We start from the raw sequence: 15381 nt of genomic DNA on the forward strand, positions 1-15381 counted from the left end.
TCATCCCTCCATCATCCCTCCATCATTCCTCCATCATCCTTCCATCATCCCTCCATCATTCCTCCATCATCCCTCCATCATCCCTCCATCATTCCTCCATCATCCCTCCATCATCCCTCCATCACTCCATCATCCCTCCATCATTCCTCCATCATCCCTCCATCATTCCTCCATCATCCTTCCATCATCCTTCCATCATCCCTCCATCATTCCTCCATCATCCCTCCATCATCCCTCCATCATTCCTCCATCATCCTTCCATCATCCCTCCATCATTCCTCCATCATCCCTCCATCATCCCTCCATCATTCCTCCATCATCCCTCCATCATCCCTCCATCACTCCATCATCCCTCCATCATTCCTCCATCATCCCTCCATCCCTCCATCATCCCTCCATCATTCCTCCATCATCCCTCCATCCCTCCATCATCCCTCCATCATTCCTCCATCATTCCTCCATCATCCCTCCATCATCCCTCCATCATCCCTCCATCATTCCTCCATCATCCCTCCATCATCCCTCCATCATTCCTCCATCATCCCTCCATCCCTCCATCATCCCTCCATCATCCCTCCATCATCCCTCCATCATCCCTCCATCATCCTTCCATCATCCCTCCATCATTCCTCCATCATTCCTCCATCATCCCTCCATCATCCCTCCATCATCCTTCCATCATCCCTCCATCCCTCCATCCCTCCATCATTCCTCCATCATCCCTCCATCATCCCTCCATCATCCTTCCATCATCCCTCCATCATTCCTCCATCATTCCTCCATCATCCCTCCATCATCCCTCCATCATTCCTCCATCATCCCTCCATCCCTCCATCATCCCTCCATCATTCCTCCATCATCCCTCCATCCCTCCATCATCCCTCCATCATTCCTCCATCATTCCTCCATCATCCCTCCATCATCCCTCCATCATCCCTCCATCATTCCTCCATCATCCCTCCATCATCCCTCCATCATCCCTCCATCCCTCCATCATTCCTCCATCATCCCTCCATCATCCCTCCATCATCCCTCCATCACTCCATCTTCCCTCCATCATTCCTCCATCATCCCTCCATCATTCCTCCATCATCCCTCCATCCCTCCATCATCCCTCCATCATTCCTCCATCATCCCTCCATCATCCCTCCATCATTCCTCCATCATTCCTCCATCATTCCTCCATCATTCCTCCATCATCCTTCCATCATCCCTCCATCATTCCTCCATCATTCCTCCATCATTCCTCCATCATCCCTCCATCATCCCTCCATCATTCCTCCATCATTCCTCCATCATCCCTCCATCATCCCTCCATCCCTCCATCATCCCTCCATCATCCCTCCATCCCTCCATCATTCCTCCATCATTCCTCCATCATCCCTCCATCCCTCCATCATCCCTCCATCATCCCTCCATCATTCCTCCATCATCCCTCCATCCCTCCATCATCCCTCCATCATCCCTCCATCCCTCCATCATCCCTCCATCATCCCTCCATCCCTCCATCATCCCTCCATCATCCCTCCATCCCTCCATCATCCCTCCATCCCTCCATCCCTCCATCCGTCCTCAGCAGGAGATCCACATCTTCTCCTTCTGGCTGCAGCGGTTTCCTCAATCTCCCTCTGATTGTTTCCTGATTTTCTGCAGAAGATGAAACTCCGCCTCCTTTCTGCTGCTTCGTCTCTAAGTTGTGTGTAAATCTGAGGAGGAGTTTGGACCCGGACCAGAACTTCCTCCTCCTTTCTCTAAGTGGTTTTCAGAGAGGCGTGTTTAAAGTTCCTGAAAGCATCGGCGGCGCGTTATCTGCTGCATTTCATCACATCCTGGAGCCTCTTCCTCCTCCTCCTCCTCGTCGCCTCTGACCTCAGACTGAGGGGAGGAAGTTGCGGCCGTTCTGATCGTCACTCTGAGCGCTGCTGCTCTGCGCGCCGGACCCGACCCGACCTGCAGCATGGCCTCTTCGCTCGCCCTCCTCTTCCTCAGCCTGCTGGGCTCCACACACGCTCTTCCTCCTCGGATCTCCTTCCTGCTCAGTAAGTCGCCAACTGAATGATTATTGATGGGCTCTGATCGGCAGGTTGCTGCTTTAGACCAGAGGATGAAGGAATGTCAGTGTTTCTCTTCCTCTGACATTTTCCTGCAGAATCAGAATCAGTTCTGATGGTTCCGCCGTTTGGGTCAGAGAACATCTGATCAGAAAAATGACAGAAGTTATTTTCCAGGATTGGGTCCAGGGTGAATAATGGTGCTGCTACGCCCCGTTTCATGGTCCAGCTCTGCGGTCATTTCCCAGAGGAATGAAGGCGTTCTCACCATGCTGAAGCCAAAACATGCAAACATTTTACATTCATTTGAATTGAAGTCACATTTTAATCAATTCAAGTTCATTTAATCAGCACAACAGGTTATTCAGTCCAGAACAATCCAGTCAGCAGCGCTTCTGGTTCTCCTCTCCTGACCAAGCATGTGGCGACAGTGGACAGGAATCACTTCCTCTCCACTGGAAAACATCCAGCAGAACCAGAACCGCCTCTGCTGATGAGACAGGAAGTTCAGAGAAGGAGAAGCGCGCCGCCGTCGGTTTGTTTTCACGGTTTAAACGAGGAATCTGCCGGATCCAGAAGCAACGCACGGAAACACTTCAGGGTCCGATACTGGAAAGGTTTGAAGACAAACCAGAACCGAGTCATCAAAATGGCCGCCGCGCTCAGCGTGTCTGGCTCCTTGAAACGACCAACAACCAGGATGTGGTTCATCAAACTGGTTTTAAAGGAGGCAAGTCTGCACGAAAAACATCTGCAGTCGCTACAGCAACCAAAATGACCACAGCTGCTCAAGATATTTGAACATTTATATTTAAATATATGTTCATTAGCTCATTATTATGATGAGCTAATGATTCCTGATGCTCTGATAAAGATTCAGAACCAAACCGGTTCAGACGGCTGGAAATGAAACCCGAAAGCTTTTCAACTCATTTTAAAACTTACTGTGTTTAATCACGACTTTAAATTCAATACGTTTATCAGACAAGCAGCTTATCAAATATTAGGGAACAAAAAAGCTTTGCAGACCAGTTAGATTATTGATTTCTAGATTAAATCCTTATCAAACTGAAACCACTAATTTATTAAAATGATCAACTAAGATCAATTATTATGGTGCAACATTGTTGATGACATCAACTTCCTTTACCTCTGACCAGGCGTTCCTCAGGGAGGAGAACTGCTGACTCTGTTTTTAAGGAAAACATCCAGCAGAACCAGAACCGCACCGTCACAGACGGGTCCAGACCTGAGACGGGTCCAGGTCTGAGACGGGTCCAGGTCTGAGACGGGTCCAGACCAGAGACGGGTCCAGACCAGAGACGGGTCCAGGTCTGAGACGGGTCCAGACCAGAGACGGGTCCAGGTCTGAGACGGGTCCAGGTCTGAGACGGGTCCAGACCTGAGACGGGTCCAGGTCTGAGACGGGTCCAGACCAGAGACGGGTCCAGACCTGAGACGGGTCCAGACCTGAGACGGGTCCAGGTCTGAGACGGGTCCAGACCAGAGACGGGTCCAGACCAGAGACGGGTCCAGGTCTGAGACGGGTCCAGGTCTGAGACGGGTCCAGACCAGAGACGGGTCCAGACCAGAGACGGGTCCAGGCCTGAGACGGGTCCAGGTCTGAGACGGGTCCAGGCCAGAGACGGGTCCAGACCTGAGACGGGTCCAGACCTGAGACGGGTCCAGGTCTGAGACGGGTCCAGGTCTGAGACGTTCACGGTTCCTCCGTAAACTTCAGACTTTTATCAATATTTGTTTTTTACTGTCTTTGATTTTTATGGTATTACTTAGAGCCGTTTTGTTTCCTGTGAGATAAAATTTCCAGATTATTTAAAGGCGCTCAGACGAAGCAGCGCGTCTCTGCACTTTGACCCACATCCTGTCTGAGCAGAACCCCAGAAACAGGAAGCTGCCGCTGAAGGAGTCAGCTGACAGACGAACCGACGTTTCTTCTCTTGGCCTGTTTTTAGATCACCTTTAATCCACGTCTGAGTCTCAGACGTCAGTGGAACAGACCGGAGGTCAGCGATGGTTTTCAGATCCGATCTTTACCACTTCGTCTCAACGCCCACTAAAAGTTTCCACTAAACGTCTGATGAGACAAACTCGTTTCAGATTTGATCTGGTTTCCGGTCGATCTTCAGTTAAAAAGCTTAGCAACATATAAAAGTTATTTTCATATGAAACAGCCTCATTGTTAAAGTCATTTGTTTAAATCTCAAAACTCCTCAGGTTCTCCACCTGTGATGTGTTTATTCAGTACCCAGAATGCATTGCAGCAAACAGTAAAAACCTCCTGCTGTTCTACTGAATCAGCAGCAGTTAGTGGCACTAAACAGAAATGAACCAAAGAATCAGTTCCTGAAGCAAAAAACCTACAAGTGCAATGACAAATTGGAACCTGTAGAGGGCGCTATGCCACACTGTATTGCATGTTGTGTCATCGACATGGTGGCTATCAATATGGCTGACCTTAGTGCTTTCGGATTAGCGTGCACTAAGCACCATGGATTAGCGCAGCTAGCTGCGCTTTGGGATGATTAGCGCAGCTAGCTGCGCTTTGGGATGATTAGCGCAGCTAGCTGCGCTTTGGGATGATTAGCGCAGCTAGCTGCGCTTTGGGATGTTTAGCGCAGCTAGCTGCGCTTTGGGATGATTAGCGCAGCTAGCTGCGCTTTGGGATGATTAGGATGATTAGCGCAGCTAGCTGCGCTTTGGGATGATTAGCGCAGCTAGCTGCGCTTTGGGATGATTAGGATGATTAGCGCAGCTAGCTGCGCTTTGGGATGATTAGCGCAGCTAGCTGCGCTTTGGGATGTTTAGCGCAGCTAGCTGCGCTTTGGGATGATTAGCGCAGCTAGCTGCGCTTTGGGATGATTAGGATGATTAGCGCAGCTAGCTGCGCTTTGGGATGATTACCGCAGCTAGCTGCGCTTTGGGATGATTAGCGCAGCTAGCTGTTTAACTAGCGGCGCCGGCTGCAGGTTCTGAAGAACCGTTGGCTCATCAGACCACCCGGTCGTGTTGTTTCTTCTCAGACTCACCAGAAAGACCTTTGCTTCACTTCAGCCTCACAGACGTCAGCAACACCACCACACTGTTGCTTAGCAACGACAGCTCCACCCTTTACGTTGGAGCTCGAAATGCCATCCTCTTATTGGATGTCAGCCGGAGTGATGTCATCAGCCTGAGGAGCAAGGTGAGCTCCCGGATCGTCCAGGTGAAGGCGTCCGGCTCTTCCTGCTTTCTCACTCTGGTGTTTGTTGTGTTCAGGTGACATGGAGTCCGTCCGACAGAGACAGAGGAGACTGCGCGTACAAAGGGCAGGATCCGGAGGTAACGGGGATCCGATTGGTCCGATTCCACCCAGAACCCATCTGATGGCAGAGAAAACCCTGAAATGATCTTATTACAATGTTTTAACTGCAACATGAAAAACAGAGAAATGCAAGAATGGATCAGGAGCTGGTCGGTTGGGTTGGTTCTCCAGAATGAGGGGTGGAAAAGTCCTAGATTCGGGTTTTATTTGAGAGTTAAAGGAAGCACTCTGAGTTTTACTAAACCATGATTTAACTGGTCCGATCTGCAGCCGAGCTTCGTCTGCGTAGTAGATGAGAACTGGGCCAAACACACAACCCTGTGGAACTCCATATTACAGCTGGAACTCAGTGTATTTTTAAGATATTTTTCACAGATAGAAATGATACATTTCTTCATAAAGAGAAGTTCACAAGGTGTGAGAAACTGTCCGTTTGTCATGAACTGATGGTCTGTGGTTGTTCAGGGTGAAAAATACTCCAGCACTTCACTAACCAAAGATGATTCAAAACCTACAAGAGGAGTTTCAAATCTCCTCCTTTGCCCTTCAACACTTGGAGTACCTCCAGCCTCAAAGCCTCAGAAAGTCTTTTCAGTCATTCAACATGAAAACCAAACAGACGATCCAGAACCGGGGATCGAAACCTTCCCCCAGATCCTCATCGGCTCACATTGAGCAGAGACCATCTGGAGGTTTTAAGAGTTTGGTCCATCAGCCAAACACTTTCCTTCAGCTGTTCAAAGTAACATCTGCTCCACGTTCATCTGTGTTGTTTCCTTTCTGCCTGCAGGTCGACTGTCAAAACTTTGTCCATGTTGTTCAGAGAATGAACTCCACCCACCTGTACGTCTGCGGCAGCAACGCCTACAACCCTCAGCAAGCCTTCATCGTGAGTCCTGGTCTCTTTGGAAAGGCCGGGTGGAAGCAGTCACGAGACCAGAGAAGGTCACGGCTTCTGTTTGTCTCCTGCAGGACCTGGAGAGACTGTTGGTGGTCCAGCAGGACGAAGCTAGAGGGCGCTGTCCGTTCAGTCCGTTTGAACGCAGCTCTACGGTCGTCATTGGTTCGTTTGAGTTTTATATTAACATAAAGATCTGCAGACAGGGCAGCTTACACAGATGTTTTATGGATATTATCAGCAGAACATGTTGAGTGCAGTTTCTATCTAAAGTCTATGAAAACTTAAGAAGAGTCAGGAAGAAGCTTTGCCACACACGGACTGGACCAAGACAGTCCTCTGTTGGACTCTGGTCTCCCTGGAAGACGTCCAGTGAGACCAGTAAACAAGCGCTGTGGCCCCGATCCCCTCTTGACCTGACGGTTCTGGAGTTACTGGACCTTCTTGAAGCTCTTCAAGTTTTTGATGAGCTTGATAACTTTCCCTTCACCTGCTGTTATGGAATGCTGTAGCTTCTCTTCGTAGGAAACCACCGAAGAATGGACTAATTAAACTCACCATCATCATCTGCTTATCCAGCCCTCCTCAGGACCCAGGCGTTCCTAGACCAGCAGAGACGCATCGTCCTTCAGGTGTCCTGACTCATCCCCTTGGTTTCCTCCTGGAGGGAAACGTCTCCTTCACCAGGCATCCAGAAAGACGCCAGAGTCACCTGAGCTGATTCCTCTCGATGTGAAGGAGCAGGAGCTCTACTCCAGACCCCGAATGTCTGAGCTCCTCACCCTTTCTCTGAAGAAGAGCCCAGAGTGAAGAGGAAACTTATTTATTGTACCCAAGATTTCCTTCTTTTAATCATGATCCAAATGTTATGACCGAGAAATCTGTGAACAAGATCCCAAACACTTGAAGTCTTCTATTGAGGAAGGAACTTCCCTCCAAGCTGGAGAAGACAAGTCAGCCTTTTGTCTCCGACTTTGTGGAGCTAATCAGTCTCTCTGGATCGGTCTCTCTGGATCGGTCTCTCTGGATCGGTCTCTCTGGATCGGTCTCTCTGGATCGGTCTCTCTGGATCGGTCTCTCGGGATCTGCAGGTCTTGGCCACAGAAAGCCAAAAAGATGCATGACTTCAGCAAAAGGCAAGAGATGAAATCCACTGATCCTGACTGGCCCTAACCCTGTGCCTAGAAATCCTATCTATGAGTTACAAAAAGTAAAGTGAAGTAGTAAAGGGCCCCGGCGTCCAGGGGCCCCGAGGCCCTTCCTGCTCCATGTCTCCTCATAAACCAGAGCAGGCCTCAGTCAGCAGGGGTCCATGCCTCAGTGTTCAGAGTTTCTTTTGTCTTCCAGACCAGGAACTCTTTGCTGCCACAACCACCGACTTCAGGGGAAGCAAACCACAAATTTCACGATTCCTCAGCAAAGATGGCCGCCCAGACATCAGCCTGGACTCCTCCATCAGTTTACTTGAGGTGAGTGGATGAAACCTCTGGAGTTTCTCTGTTTCTGTCCCGGATCCTGGCAGACAAGCTCACAGAAAGAGTCCGATTCAGAAATCTGTCCTCTCAGCCCCTGTTAGCAGATTTACTCAGTCATCTTAGAAAGTATTATAATTTAGCGTAAACATTAGAAACTGTCATATTTGGTCATTCAGAAATCTGTGCCACATGACCTAATTTCTGTAAAACCTCACAAAAGTGGGTTTAATGTGAGATCATAGTTCCTCATTTCAGCCGGAGTGACTCGGTTCCTCTTTGTGTCGTAAATGTTTCTGAAAAATGTTGCTCTCATTTTGACACATCCTGTGCACAGACTGGCCAACAGCAGAGGTTTGAGTAAACCCTTTAACGTTGCTGAAGTTTCACATCTGGCTGATGAGCATCTGAGTTTCATCTTCAGTCAACACTTCCTGCATTTTCAGAGCCAAGATTTGTGAGCGCGTCGTTGGACCCGGCAGGACAGAAACTCTACTTCTTCTTTTCTGAAATCGGGAAGGAGTTCAGCTTCGTCGACGAGCTTCAGATTCCCAGAGTGGCTCAAGTCTGCAAGGTTCTGGAGGCGCAGAGCAGCGACCCGACGGCGGACCACACATAATAACGCTCTGCCGGTTTCACAGGACGACGTTGGAGGACAGAGGATTCTGCAGAAGAAGTGGACGTCCTTTGCCAAGTCTGCTCTGCTCTGCCAGCCGCCACAACAGCCTCCCTTCAACATCCTGGAGGACATGTTCACCCTGCAGCCACCAGAGGGCGCCGACGCCTCAGAAACACTGTTCTATGGTGTCTTCACCTCCCAGTGGTGAGGCTCCGTCTCATTCCTGATGGCGGTGCTTTTACTGACCCGGCTAACACCAGAACCTGGCTTTCAGGTCCAGGCGGCCTGAGTCTGCGGTTTGCACCTTTAAGCTGAAGGACATCCGAGACGTGTTTGCTGGAACCTTTAAGACCCTGGAGAAGGAAACGTATCGACTGAAACACCCAGTGGGACGAAAATACCTGGGACAGGTGAGAACATCCTGATAGCAGGTTCAGCAGATGGAGGTCAATCTGGGCTTCGCTTGCTTCCATCCTGTCTGAGTTCAATCTGCAGGTCAATAAAAACACAAACTAACGTTGAGCTGCCACCTGTCAGACGCTGCACTTCACTGCAGGAGTCTTCAGTCTCCTTCAGGCTTTGTAGTCGTTTAGCCAGAAATGTGGACATTTCCGGATGAAACAGGTCAAAGTTCAGCGGTCTCCCTGCAGTTCTTCATTTTGTGAACGTTGCTCGCAGTGAAGCTCATGTCCGACTTGACTTAGAAAAAAACCAACTGAGTCCAAATGTTTGCCTCAAATGAAGGAACTACTCTTTCATTTCTGAGGTTTGTTTTGGTCTTTCTACTCATGCTCGGGTCCGGTACCGTGGTGACGTTAAAGGGTCGGAGGCCAGCAGACGGTGGATTTTATGATTCTTTTTATTGATTTTGGGACATTTAAATTGATTCTGAATGGTAATAAGTGAACATTGGGATAGTTGTGAATCCATTCTTTGGGCGCTGCCTCATATCGCTGCTTCTCGTTCTCCTGACAGTGCGGCCTCTCAAACTCCTCCGACTCTCAGCTCTCTGAGGTGAAGATGAACTTCCTGACCAGCAGCAACGTGAATCCAGTTGCACCAGTTCTTGTTTTTCCTGGGCAGAAATACAGTCGGTTGGTCGTGATGAAGGCGATGGCGGCCAACAGCCAACAGTACGACGTCCTGCTTCTCCTCACCGGTGAGACGCTGAACTCTAAGTGGTAAAAAAGAACTGGGCTTAAGTTTCTAAAAGACTCTGAACATTCCTGCTAATCAGCTGGTAGCTAGGCTAATCTTTTCTTTAGCATTCAGTGTTTTTGCTAACCTTGAAATTGGTTAGCACACTTAGCTTCCTCTAAGCTACATTTTCCAGAGTCGTTTTTGTAAACTTGAATAGATTTAAGCGTCTAACTTCAACGTTTGTATTCATGCTCTTATTTTGAAGTTTGTCTGTGCAGCAGTTCTGTTTCCTCTCATGTTTTTTGTCAAAAACTTTACAGAGCAAGTGGGAAGTACAAACCAATGAATGAGTGAATGAATGAGTGAATGAGTGAGTGAATGAGTGAGCTCCTCCCCATGCGTTGCATAGCAGCAACTGATGTTTATTCTGTACCCAGAATGCATTGCTGTAGCTCTTTAATATCATCTGAGCTGTTTCTGTGTGCTGCGGTGCCATCAGAGGTTCTGAACCGGACCTTGATCAAAATCATTCCTTCTCCATCCAGAGTCCGGGTTCCTCCACAAGGCGGTTCCTTCGGATCAGGGCCTTCGAGTCGTCGAGGAGATCCAAGTGTTCAGGGAACCTCAGCGGGTCAAAAGCATGATCCTGTCTTCCTCCAAGGTAGATCTCACAGCACAACACCTGCTCCACCCGCATGGTTCACCCGGTTCACGCTGTGGTTCTGGTTCTGAAGGGACTCGTGTATGTGGGAACCTCGGAGGGCGTGACGGCGGTGCCGGTGGCCCGGTGTCTGAGCTACCGGAGCTGCTGGCAGTGCATCCTGGCCAGGGATCCGCTGTGTGGCTGGAGTCCGACCCGCAAGACCTGCACGGGTTTGGACGGCGCCGATGACGACGTGTGAGTGGATCTTAATCACCCAGAACCTCAGAAACGATCAATAAACTGGAGGAACTGGCCGAGTGGGAGGAAAACAGCCGAATGTTTCAGTTAATATTAATAAGTTCAGAACTGATGTTCATCAAAAAGGTTCAGAACAAACAACTTTCCTCTCATATGTGAGATTATATGTTGGCCTGAATATGAAGTCAGTTTTTAACCTGAAGCAGTTTTCACTGATTCATATTTACTGAAAAACGTCATCTTTTCAAAATAATGACCAAAATCATGTTTGAAAATAAACAAATACATGAATAAACACAAATCAATCAATAATTACTAACTTATTCTTTGAAAAAGATGTTTCAGGCAAAATTTTGTTTTTGTCACAAAATGGCCTTTATTCTAAACGTGACGACATTTTGATCAGGTTATAATTTATTCACCTGAGCAACAAATAAAACCTGGAAGGTGAAGAAACTTCTGGACTGAGAGAAACGAACTGAAGAGATCGGTTACTGTGTTAGCTTCAGCTAATGCCGTTAGCTTTTAACGTTGTCAGCTTCAGCTAACGCCGTTAGCTTTTAACGTTGTTAGCTTCAGCTAACGCCGTTAGCTTTTAACGTTGTTAGCTTCAGCTAACGCCGTTAGCTTCAGCTAACGCCGTTAGCTTTTAACGTTGTTAGCTTCAGCTAACGGCGTTAGCTGTTAACGTTGTTAGCTTCAGCTAACGCCATTAGCTTTTAACGTTGTCAGCTTCAGCTAACGGCGTTAGCTTTTAACGTTGTCAGCTTCAGCTAATGCCATTAGCTTTTAACGCTGTTAGCTTCAGCTAACGCCGTTAGCTTTTAACGTTGTCAGCTTCAGCTAATGCCATTAGCTTTAACGCTGTTAGCTTCAGCTAACGCCGTTAGCTTTTAAACGTTGTCAGCTTCAGCTAATGCCATTAGCTTTTAACGCTGTTAGCTTCCAAGTGGGTCCTGAGGGCCGGTATCCTGCGTGCTCTAGTCTCTCCTTGGTGGAACCAACAACCTGTTCAGAACGTCAATGTTCTTCTCTAACGAGCCATCATTGGACCCAGAGACAGACCGAACCGTGCAGGACGCCGTCCCTCAGGGACCCGCCGTGGGGACCCCTGACCTAGCGGATTTCATTCACCCAGGATGCATTGCGACGTAAACAAAATGACAACATCTGTGTAACAATATTTAATTTACTTAAACAGCCTGTAGTATTTTGGTGTATTGTTACATTTTAAATAATTTTTATAAAAGCTTTTGCTGCAACTAACAAAAATAATTCATCCTAAAAGACTTTATTTAACAAAGTCCTGAAGCCAGAAGCAGTCGACCAGCCGACTGTAAAAAGTGAAAGCTGCTGCAGGAGGCAGTAAAACATGGCCGTGTTTGTTTCTCAGAGTTCAAGCCCTGGAGGGGATCTCAGGGAGCGAGTGTCTGCCGGCAGAGCAGATCCTGCAGCACCAAGGTAGCATCCAGATTACCAAACAGATTCTGCTCTTAGGGGAACCTTCACCGGTGTCCGTCATTCTTTCCTGCAGAAGTCTTCGTCCAGCCGGACGAAGTCATGACGCTTCATTGTGTGAAGCCGTCTAACCTCACCGTGCTGAGCTGGAGCTCCGCCGACGGCGCGGTTCTACCGGACCGGCTCTTCATCCAGGCAGCGGACGGCAGCCTCCGCTTCCTGGCCTCCGCCGCGACCTTCGGGAGCTACCGCTGCCAGGCAAAGGAAGGCGACGTCATGGAGGTCGTGGCGAGCTACGACGTCCGGCCAGCGTCCGGTCCTCGGCATCTGTCGAAGGTCAACCGGGATCCGACGACCCTGAGCCCGGAGGAGCCGACTGTGATCCCGGTTTCAGACGAACCACAGCATGAAACCCTCATCACCAACGATTCCGACCCAGAGGAGCGCGTGACTCAGGCTAAAGGTGATGCGATTTCCGACCAGGCAATAGTCCCGACCTCCAGGAAGGACAGCCGGTCCATGAAGGACCCGGCTGAGGAGGCACCGACCCAGAGGAGCTACCACAGTGAGCTGGTGGTCGTGTCCCTGCTGCTGGCCGCCTGCATCCTGGTCCTGGCGCTCGGCGCCGTCCGCCTCTGGAGGCGGCGGAGCGCCGGCTCCGGGTCCGACCGCCTGCCGTCCGCAGACGATGGAACCAGAACAAACACATCCATGGCGATGCACTCACTGAGCAGCCTGGAGGACGGGGGTCTAGACCAAACCATCATCCCGTGACGGAGGTCTGGACGGGTCCGGACCGACCCATCGTGGAGCCCAGTGGCGGGTCTGGGCCGTTCTGAGGCTCCAGAATCAGCTTGGTCCCTATCGGTTGGTCATGAAGGACTTCCCAGCAGTTCTGACCCATTTTCATTCACCTGTAGGTCCAGTAGATCCTGTTCCCAATGACTCAGTGTGAAGTCCAGATCCACAAATCCTTCGACGGTCAGATTGTTTCGGTTTAAAGGTCCAGACATGTAGCACCATTTTACAGCACAATCTAGTGACAGTTACCTATATAACAGTTAATATCATATACCTAAATATCAAAGATGAGTCCAAAAAATTGAGACTTCCTGGTTTATCATCTTAAAATTGGGCCTCTGTCTCTTTAAGAGGCTCCTGCTTTTCCTGAAGCTCCGCCTCCAGGAAGTCGTTGCAACATGGCTCCTCTATTAACCCTTTAATATTTTTACCAGCCTTGCTCTGAGCAGCAGCTCCTATAATGAGCTCAGCAGCTGTTTGCTAATTTCTGCTGGCTAGTCTGAAGGAGCAGAGTGGGGGTGGAGCTGTGCCTCGGAGGCGGGGCTAGGTCCACCAACTGATTCAATACAAACCTAAACAGGAAGCTGATTTTTATTTTCAGTTTCTAAAGTGGGAAAAAAGTAAAAACAAAACGTTTTTAGTGTTTTATTTCTAAAGGTAATACATGTTCTAAAATAATAAATCTTTTTTTTCTGACCTTTTCCAGAAAAATTCATGTTCTACATGAATATGTCACATGCATAAAGTTATATATTTAAAAGCAGCAGTTTGACTTTATAATGTTTGTCATTTTTCTTCTTATTCTGGTCATTGTTAAACATGAAAAGTTTCTTTTGATATTTGACATTTATTTTTATGTTTTCTGTGCAGCAGGTTTCTCAGGGATGATTTGTCATAATTATTTATTTTCTCCTGTTCTTTCAGACTCAGATGTAATTTATGACTGTGAATATTCCAGACATCAGCTGGTTTTTGCTCCTCTGTGGTTTTATTCTCTGTTTGACTAGGACTGTGTCGCCCTCTGGTGGCTTAAAGTATGTTTGTAAATTCATTCATCAGTTATGATCTGACATATTAATAAAAGCTAATAGTTCTGATTGTTTCTATTCTTCATAACCGATTGGTTCAGTTTGGTTTGGTTGGTTGGGCTGGGTTCAGTTGGTTTGAGGAGGTCCCTCCTCAGCCGGGTTCAGTTGGGTTGGGTTCAGTTGGTTGGGTTGGGTTGGGTTGGGTTCAGTTGGTTTGGTTGGGTTGGGTTGGGTTCAGTTGGTTGGGTTTGGTTCAGTTGGTTTGGTTGGGTTCAGTTGGTTGGGTTTGGTTCAGTTGTTTTGGTTGGGTTGGGTTCAGTTGGTTGGGTTGGGTTGGGCTGGGTTCAGTTGGTTTGAGGAGGTCCCTCCTCAGCCGGGTTCAGTTGGGTTGGGTTCAGTTGGTTGGGTTGGGTTGGGTTGGGTTCAGTTGGTTGGGTTTGGTTCAGTTGGTTTGGTTGGGTTCAGTTGGTTGGGTTCAGTTGGTTAGGCTGGGTTCAGTTGGTTGGGTTGGGTTGGGTTGGGTTCAGTTGGTTGGGTTTGGTTCAGTTGGTTTGGTTGGGTTGGGTTCAGTTGGTTGGGTTTGGTTCAGTTGGTTTGTTGGGTTGGGTTCAGTTGGTTGGGTTCAGTTGGTTAGGTTGGGTTCAGTTGGTTTGGTTGAGTTGGGTTCAGTTGGTTGGGTTTGGTTCAGTTGGTTTGGTTGGGTTGGGTTCAGTTGGTTGGGTTTGGTTTGGTTGGGTTGGGTTCAGTTGGTTGGGTTCAGTTGGTTAGGTTGGGTTCAGTTGGTTTGGTTGGGTTGGGTTCAGTTGGTTGGGTTTGGTTCAGTTGGTTTGGTTGGGTTGGGTTCAGTTGGTTGGGTTTGGTTCAGTTGGTTTGGGTTCAGTTGGTTGGGTTTGGTTCAGTTGGTTTGGTTGGGTTGGGTTCAGTTGGTTGGGTTTGGTTCAGTTGGTTTGGTTGGGTTGGGTTCAGTTGGTTGGGTTTGGTTCAGTTGGTTGGGCTGGGTTCAGTTGGTTTGGTTGAGTTGGGTTCAGTTGGTTGGGTTTGGTTCAGTTGGTTGGGTTGGGTTCAGTTGGTTGGTTTGGAACCTATATGTTCGGTTACTGGATACCAACTAGGGAAAAATATTTAATTTAACAGAGTTTATGGAAATAAATCAATCACTGAACTCCAATCAGTTTTAGATGCTTTTATTGATTACTGGGAACAAAATGATTAGCAGGAACTCATTGATCAAAGTGAATTATGGGAAATGTGGTGTAAGGGTTTCCATGTTGATGATGTCATCAGTTGTAGGCGTCCTTTTTGGTCTGTGATTGGCTGGTTGGTGCAGCCAGTGGCAGCTCTGGGATCTGGACAGGCTCCGCCCAAGTCACCTGGAGGAAGGATCAGAAAGCTAGAAGCAGAAGAAGAAATGACCTGAACCCTGCAGAGATTCTCTCAGAACCGACCCGTCTTACTGGTCAGTCTGGATCCCAGTTCCCTCCAGAAGGAGCAGGCGTTCTGCCGCAGGCCCTGCTGATGCTGCAGGGCGGGGCTTAGCTCCAGGTAGGTGGGCGGAGCCTCAGCGCTGACCGGCTGCCAGCGGGGCAGAACTGACTCCGCCCACACACGGGACGGGTTAGGGTTCCTGAAACAGAACCAGGAAGAGTCAGAGTGTCTGTGAGCTGCTGGCGGACCCGATCCAGACGTTGCCC

At 48.7% G+C, this 15381-nt stretch overlaps 2 protein-coding genes across 2 annotated transcripts in view; one reads left to right on the top strand and one right to left on the bottom strand.

The window, feature by feature from the left end:
* Nucleotides 1-1439: 1439 nt before the first annotated feature.
* Nucleotides 1440-13746, top strand: LOC129351034 (semaphorin-4B-like). The gene is made up of 14 exons (XM_055019804.1): nt 1440-2039; nt 5093-5253; nt 5328-5390; nt 6164-6262; nt 6346-6436; nt 7619-7740; nt 8192-8317; nt 8385-8566; nt 8637-8772; nt 9338-9521; nt 10048-10163; nt 10237-10400; nt 11797-11864; nt 11938-13746. The coding sequence occupies exons 1-14, from the start codon at nt 1958-1960 to the stop codon at nt 12633-12635; spliced, it is 2292 nt and encodes a 763-aa protein (XP_054875779.1). The 5' UTR covers nt 1440-1957; the 3' UTR covers nt 12636-13746.
* Nucleotides 13747-14858: 1112 nt separating this feature from the next.
* LOC129379987 (thyroglobulin-like) overlaps nt 14859-15381 on the bottom strand; it is a 28528-nt gene continuing 28005 nt past the window's right edge. The window contains 2 exon segments of the mRNA XM_055060943.1: nt 14859-15060; nt 15110-15314. Coding sequence (XP_054916918.1) covers nt 14971-15060; nt 15110-15314 — 295 coding nt within the window. The 3' untranslated portion in view covers nt 14859-14970.

Source organism: Poeciliopsis prolifica, unplaced genomic scaffold (genome assembly GCF_027474105.1).
Source record: "Poeciliopsis prolifica strain line A6 unplaced genomic scaffold, Auburn_PproV2 SCAFFOLD063, whole genome shotgun sequence".
In the NCBI taxonomy this organism is placed as follows: Eukaryota; Metazoa; Chordata; class Actinopteri; order Cyprinodontiformes; family Poeciliidae; genus Poeciliopsis; species Poeciliopsis prolifica.

Coding starts and splice junctions, on each gene's coding strand:
- LOC129351034 (XM_055019804.1), top strand. CDS start 1,958: ATGGCCTCTTCGCTCGCCCTCCTCTTCCTCAGCCTGCTGGGCTCCACA. Junction 6,437..7,618: donor CAGCTCTACGGTCGTCATTG/GTTCGTTTGAGT, acceptor TTTGTCTTCCAG/ACCAGGAACTCTTTGCTGCC. Junction 7,741..8,191: donor CCTCCATCAGTTTACTTGAG/GTGAGTGGATGA, acceptor GCATTTTCAGAG/CCAAGATTTGTGAGCGCGTC.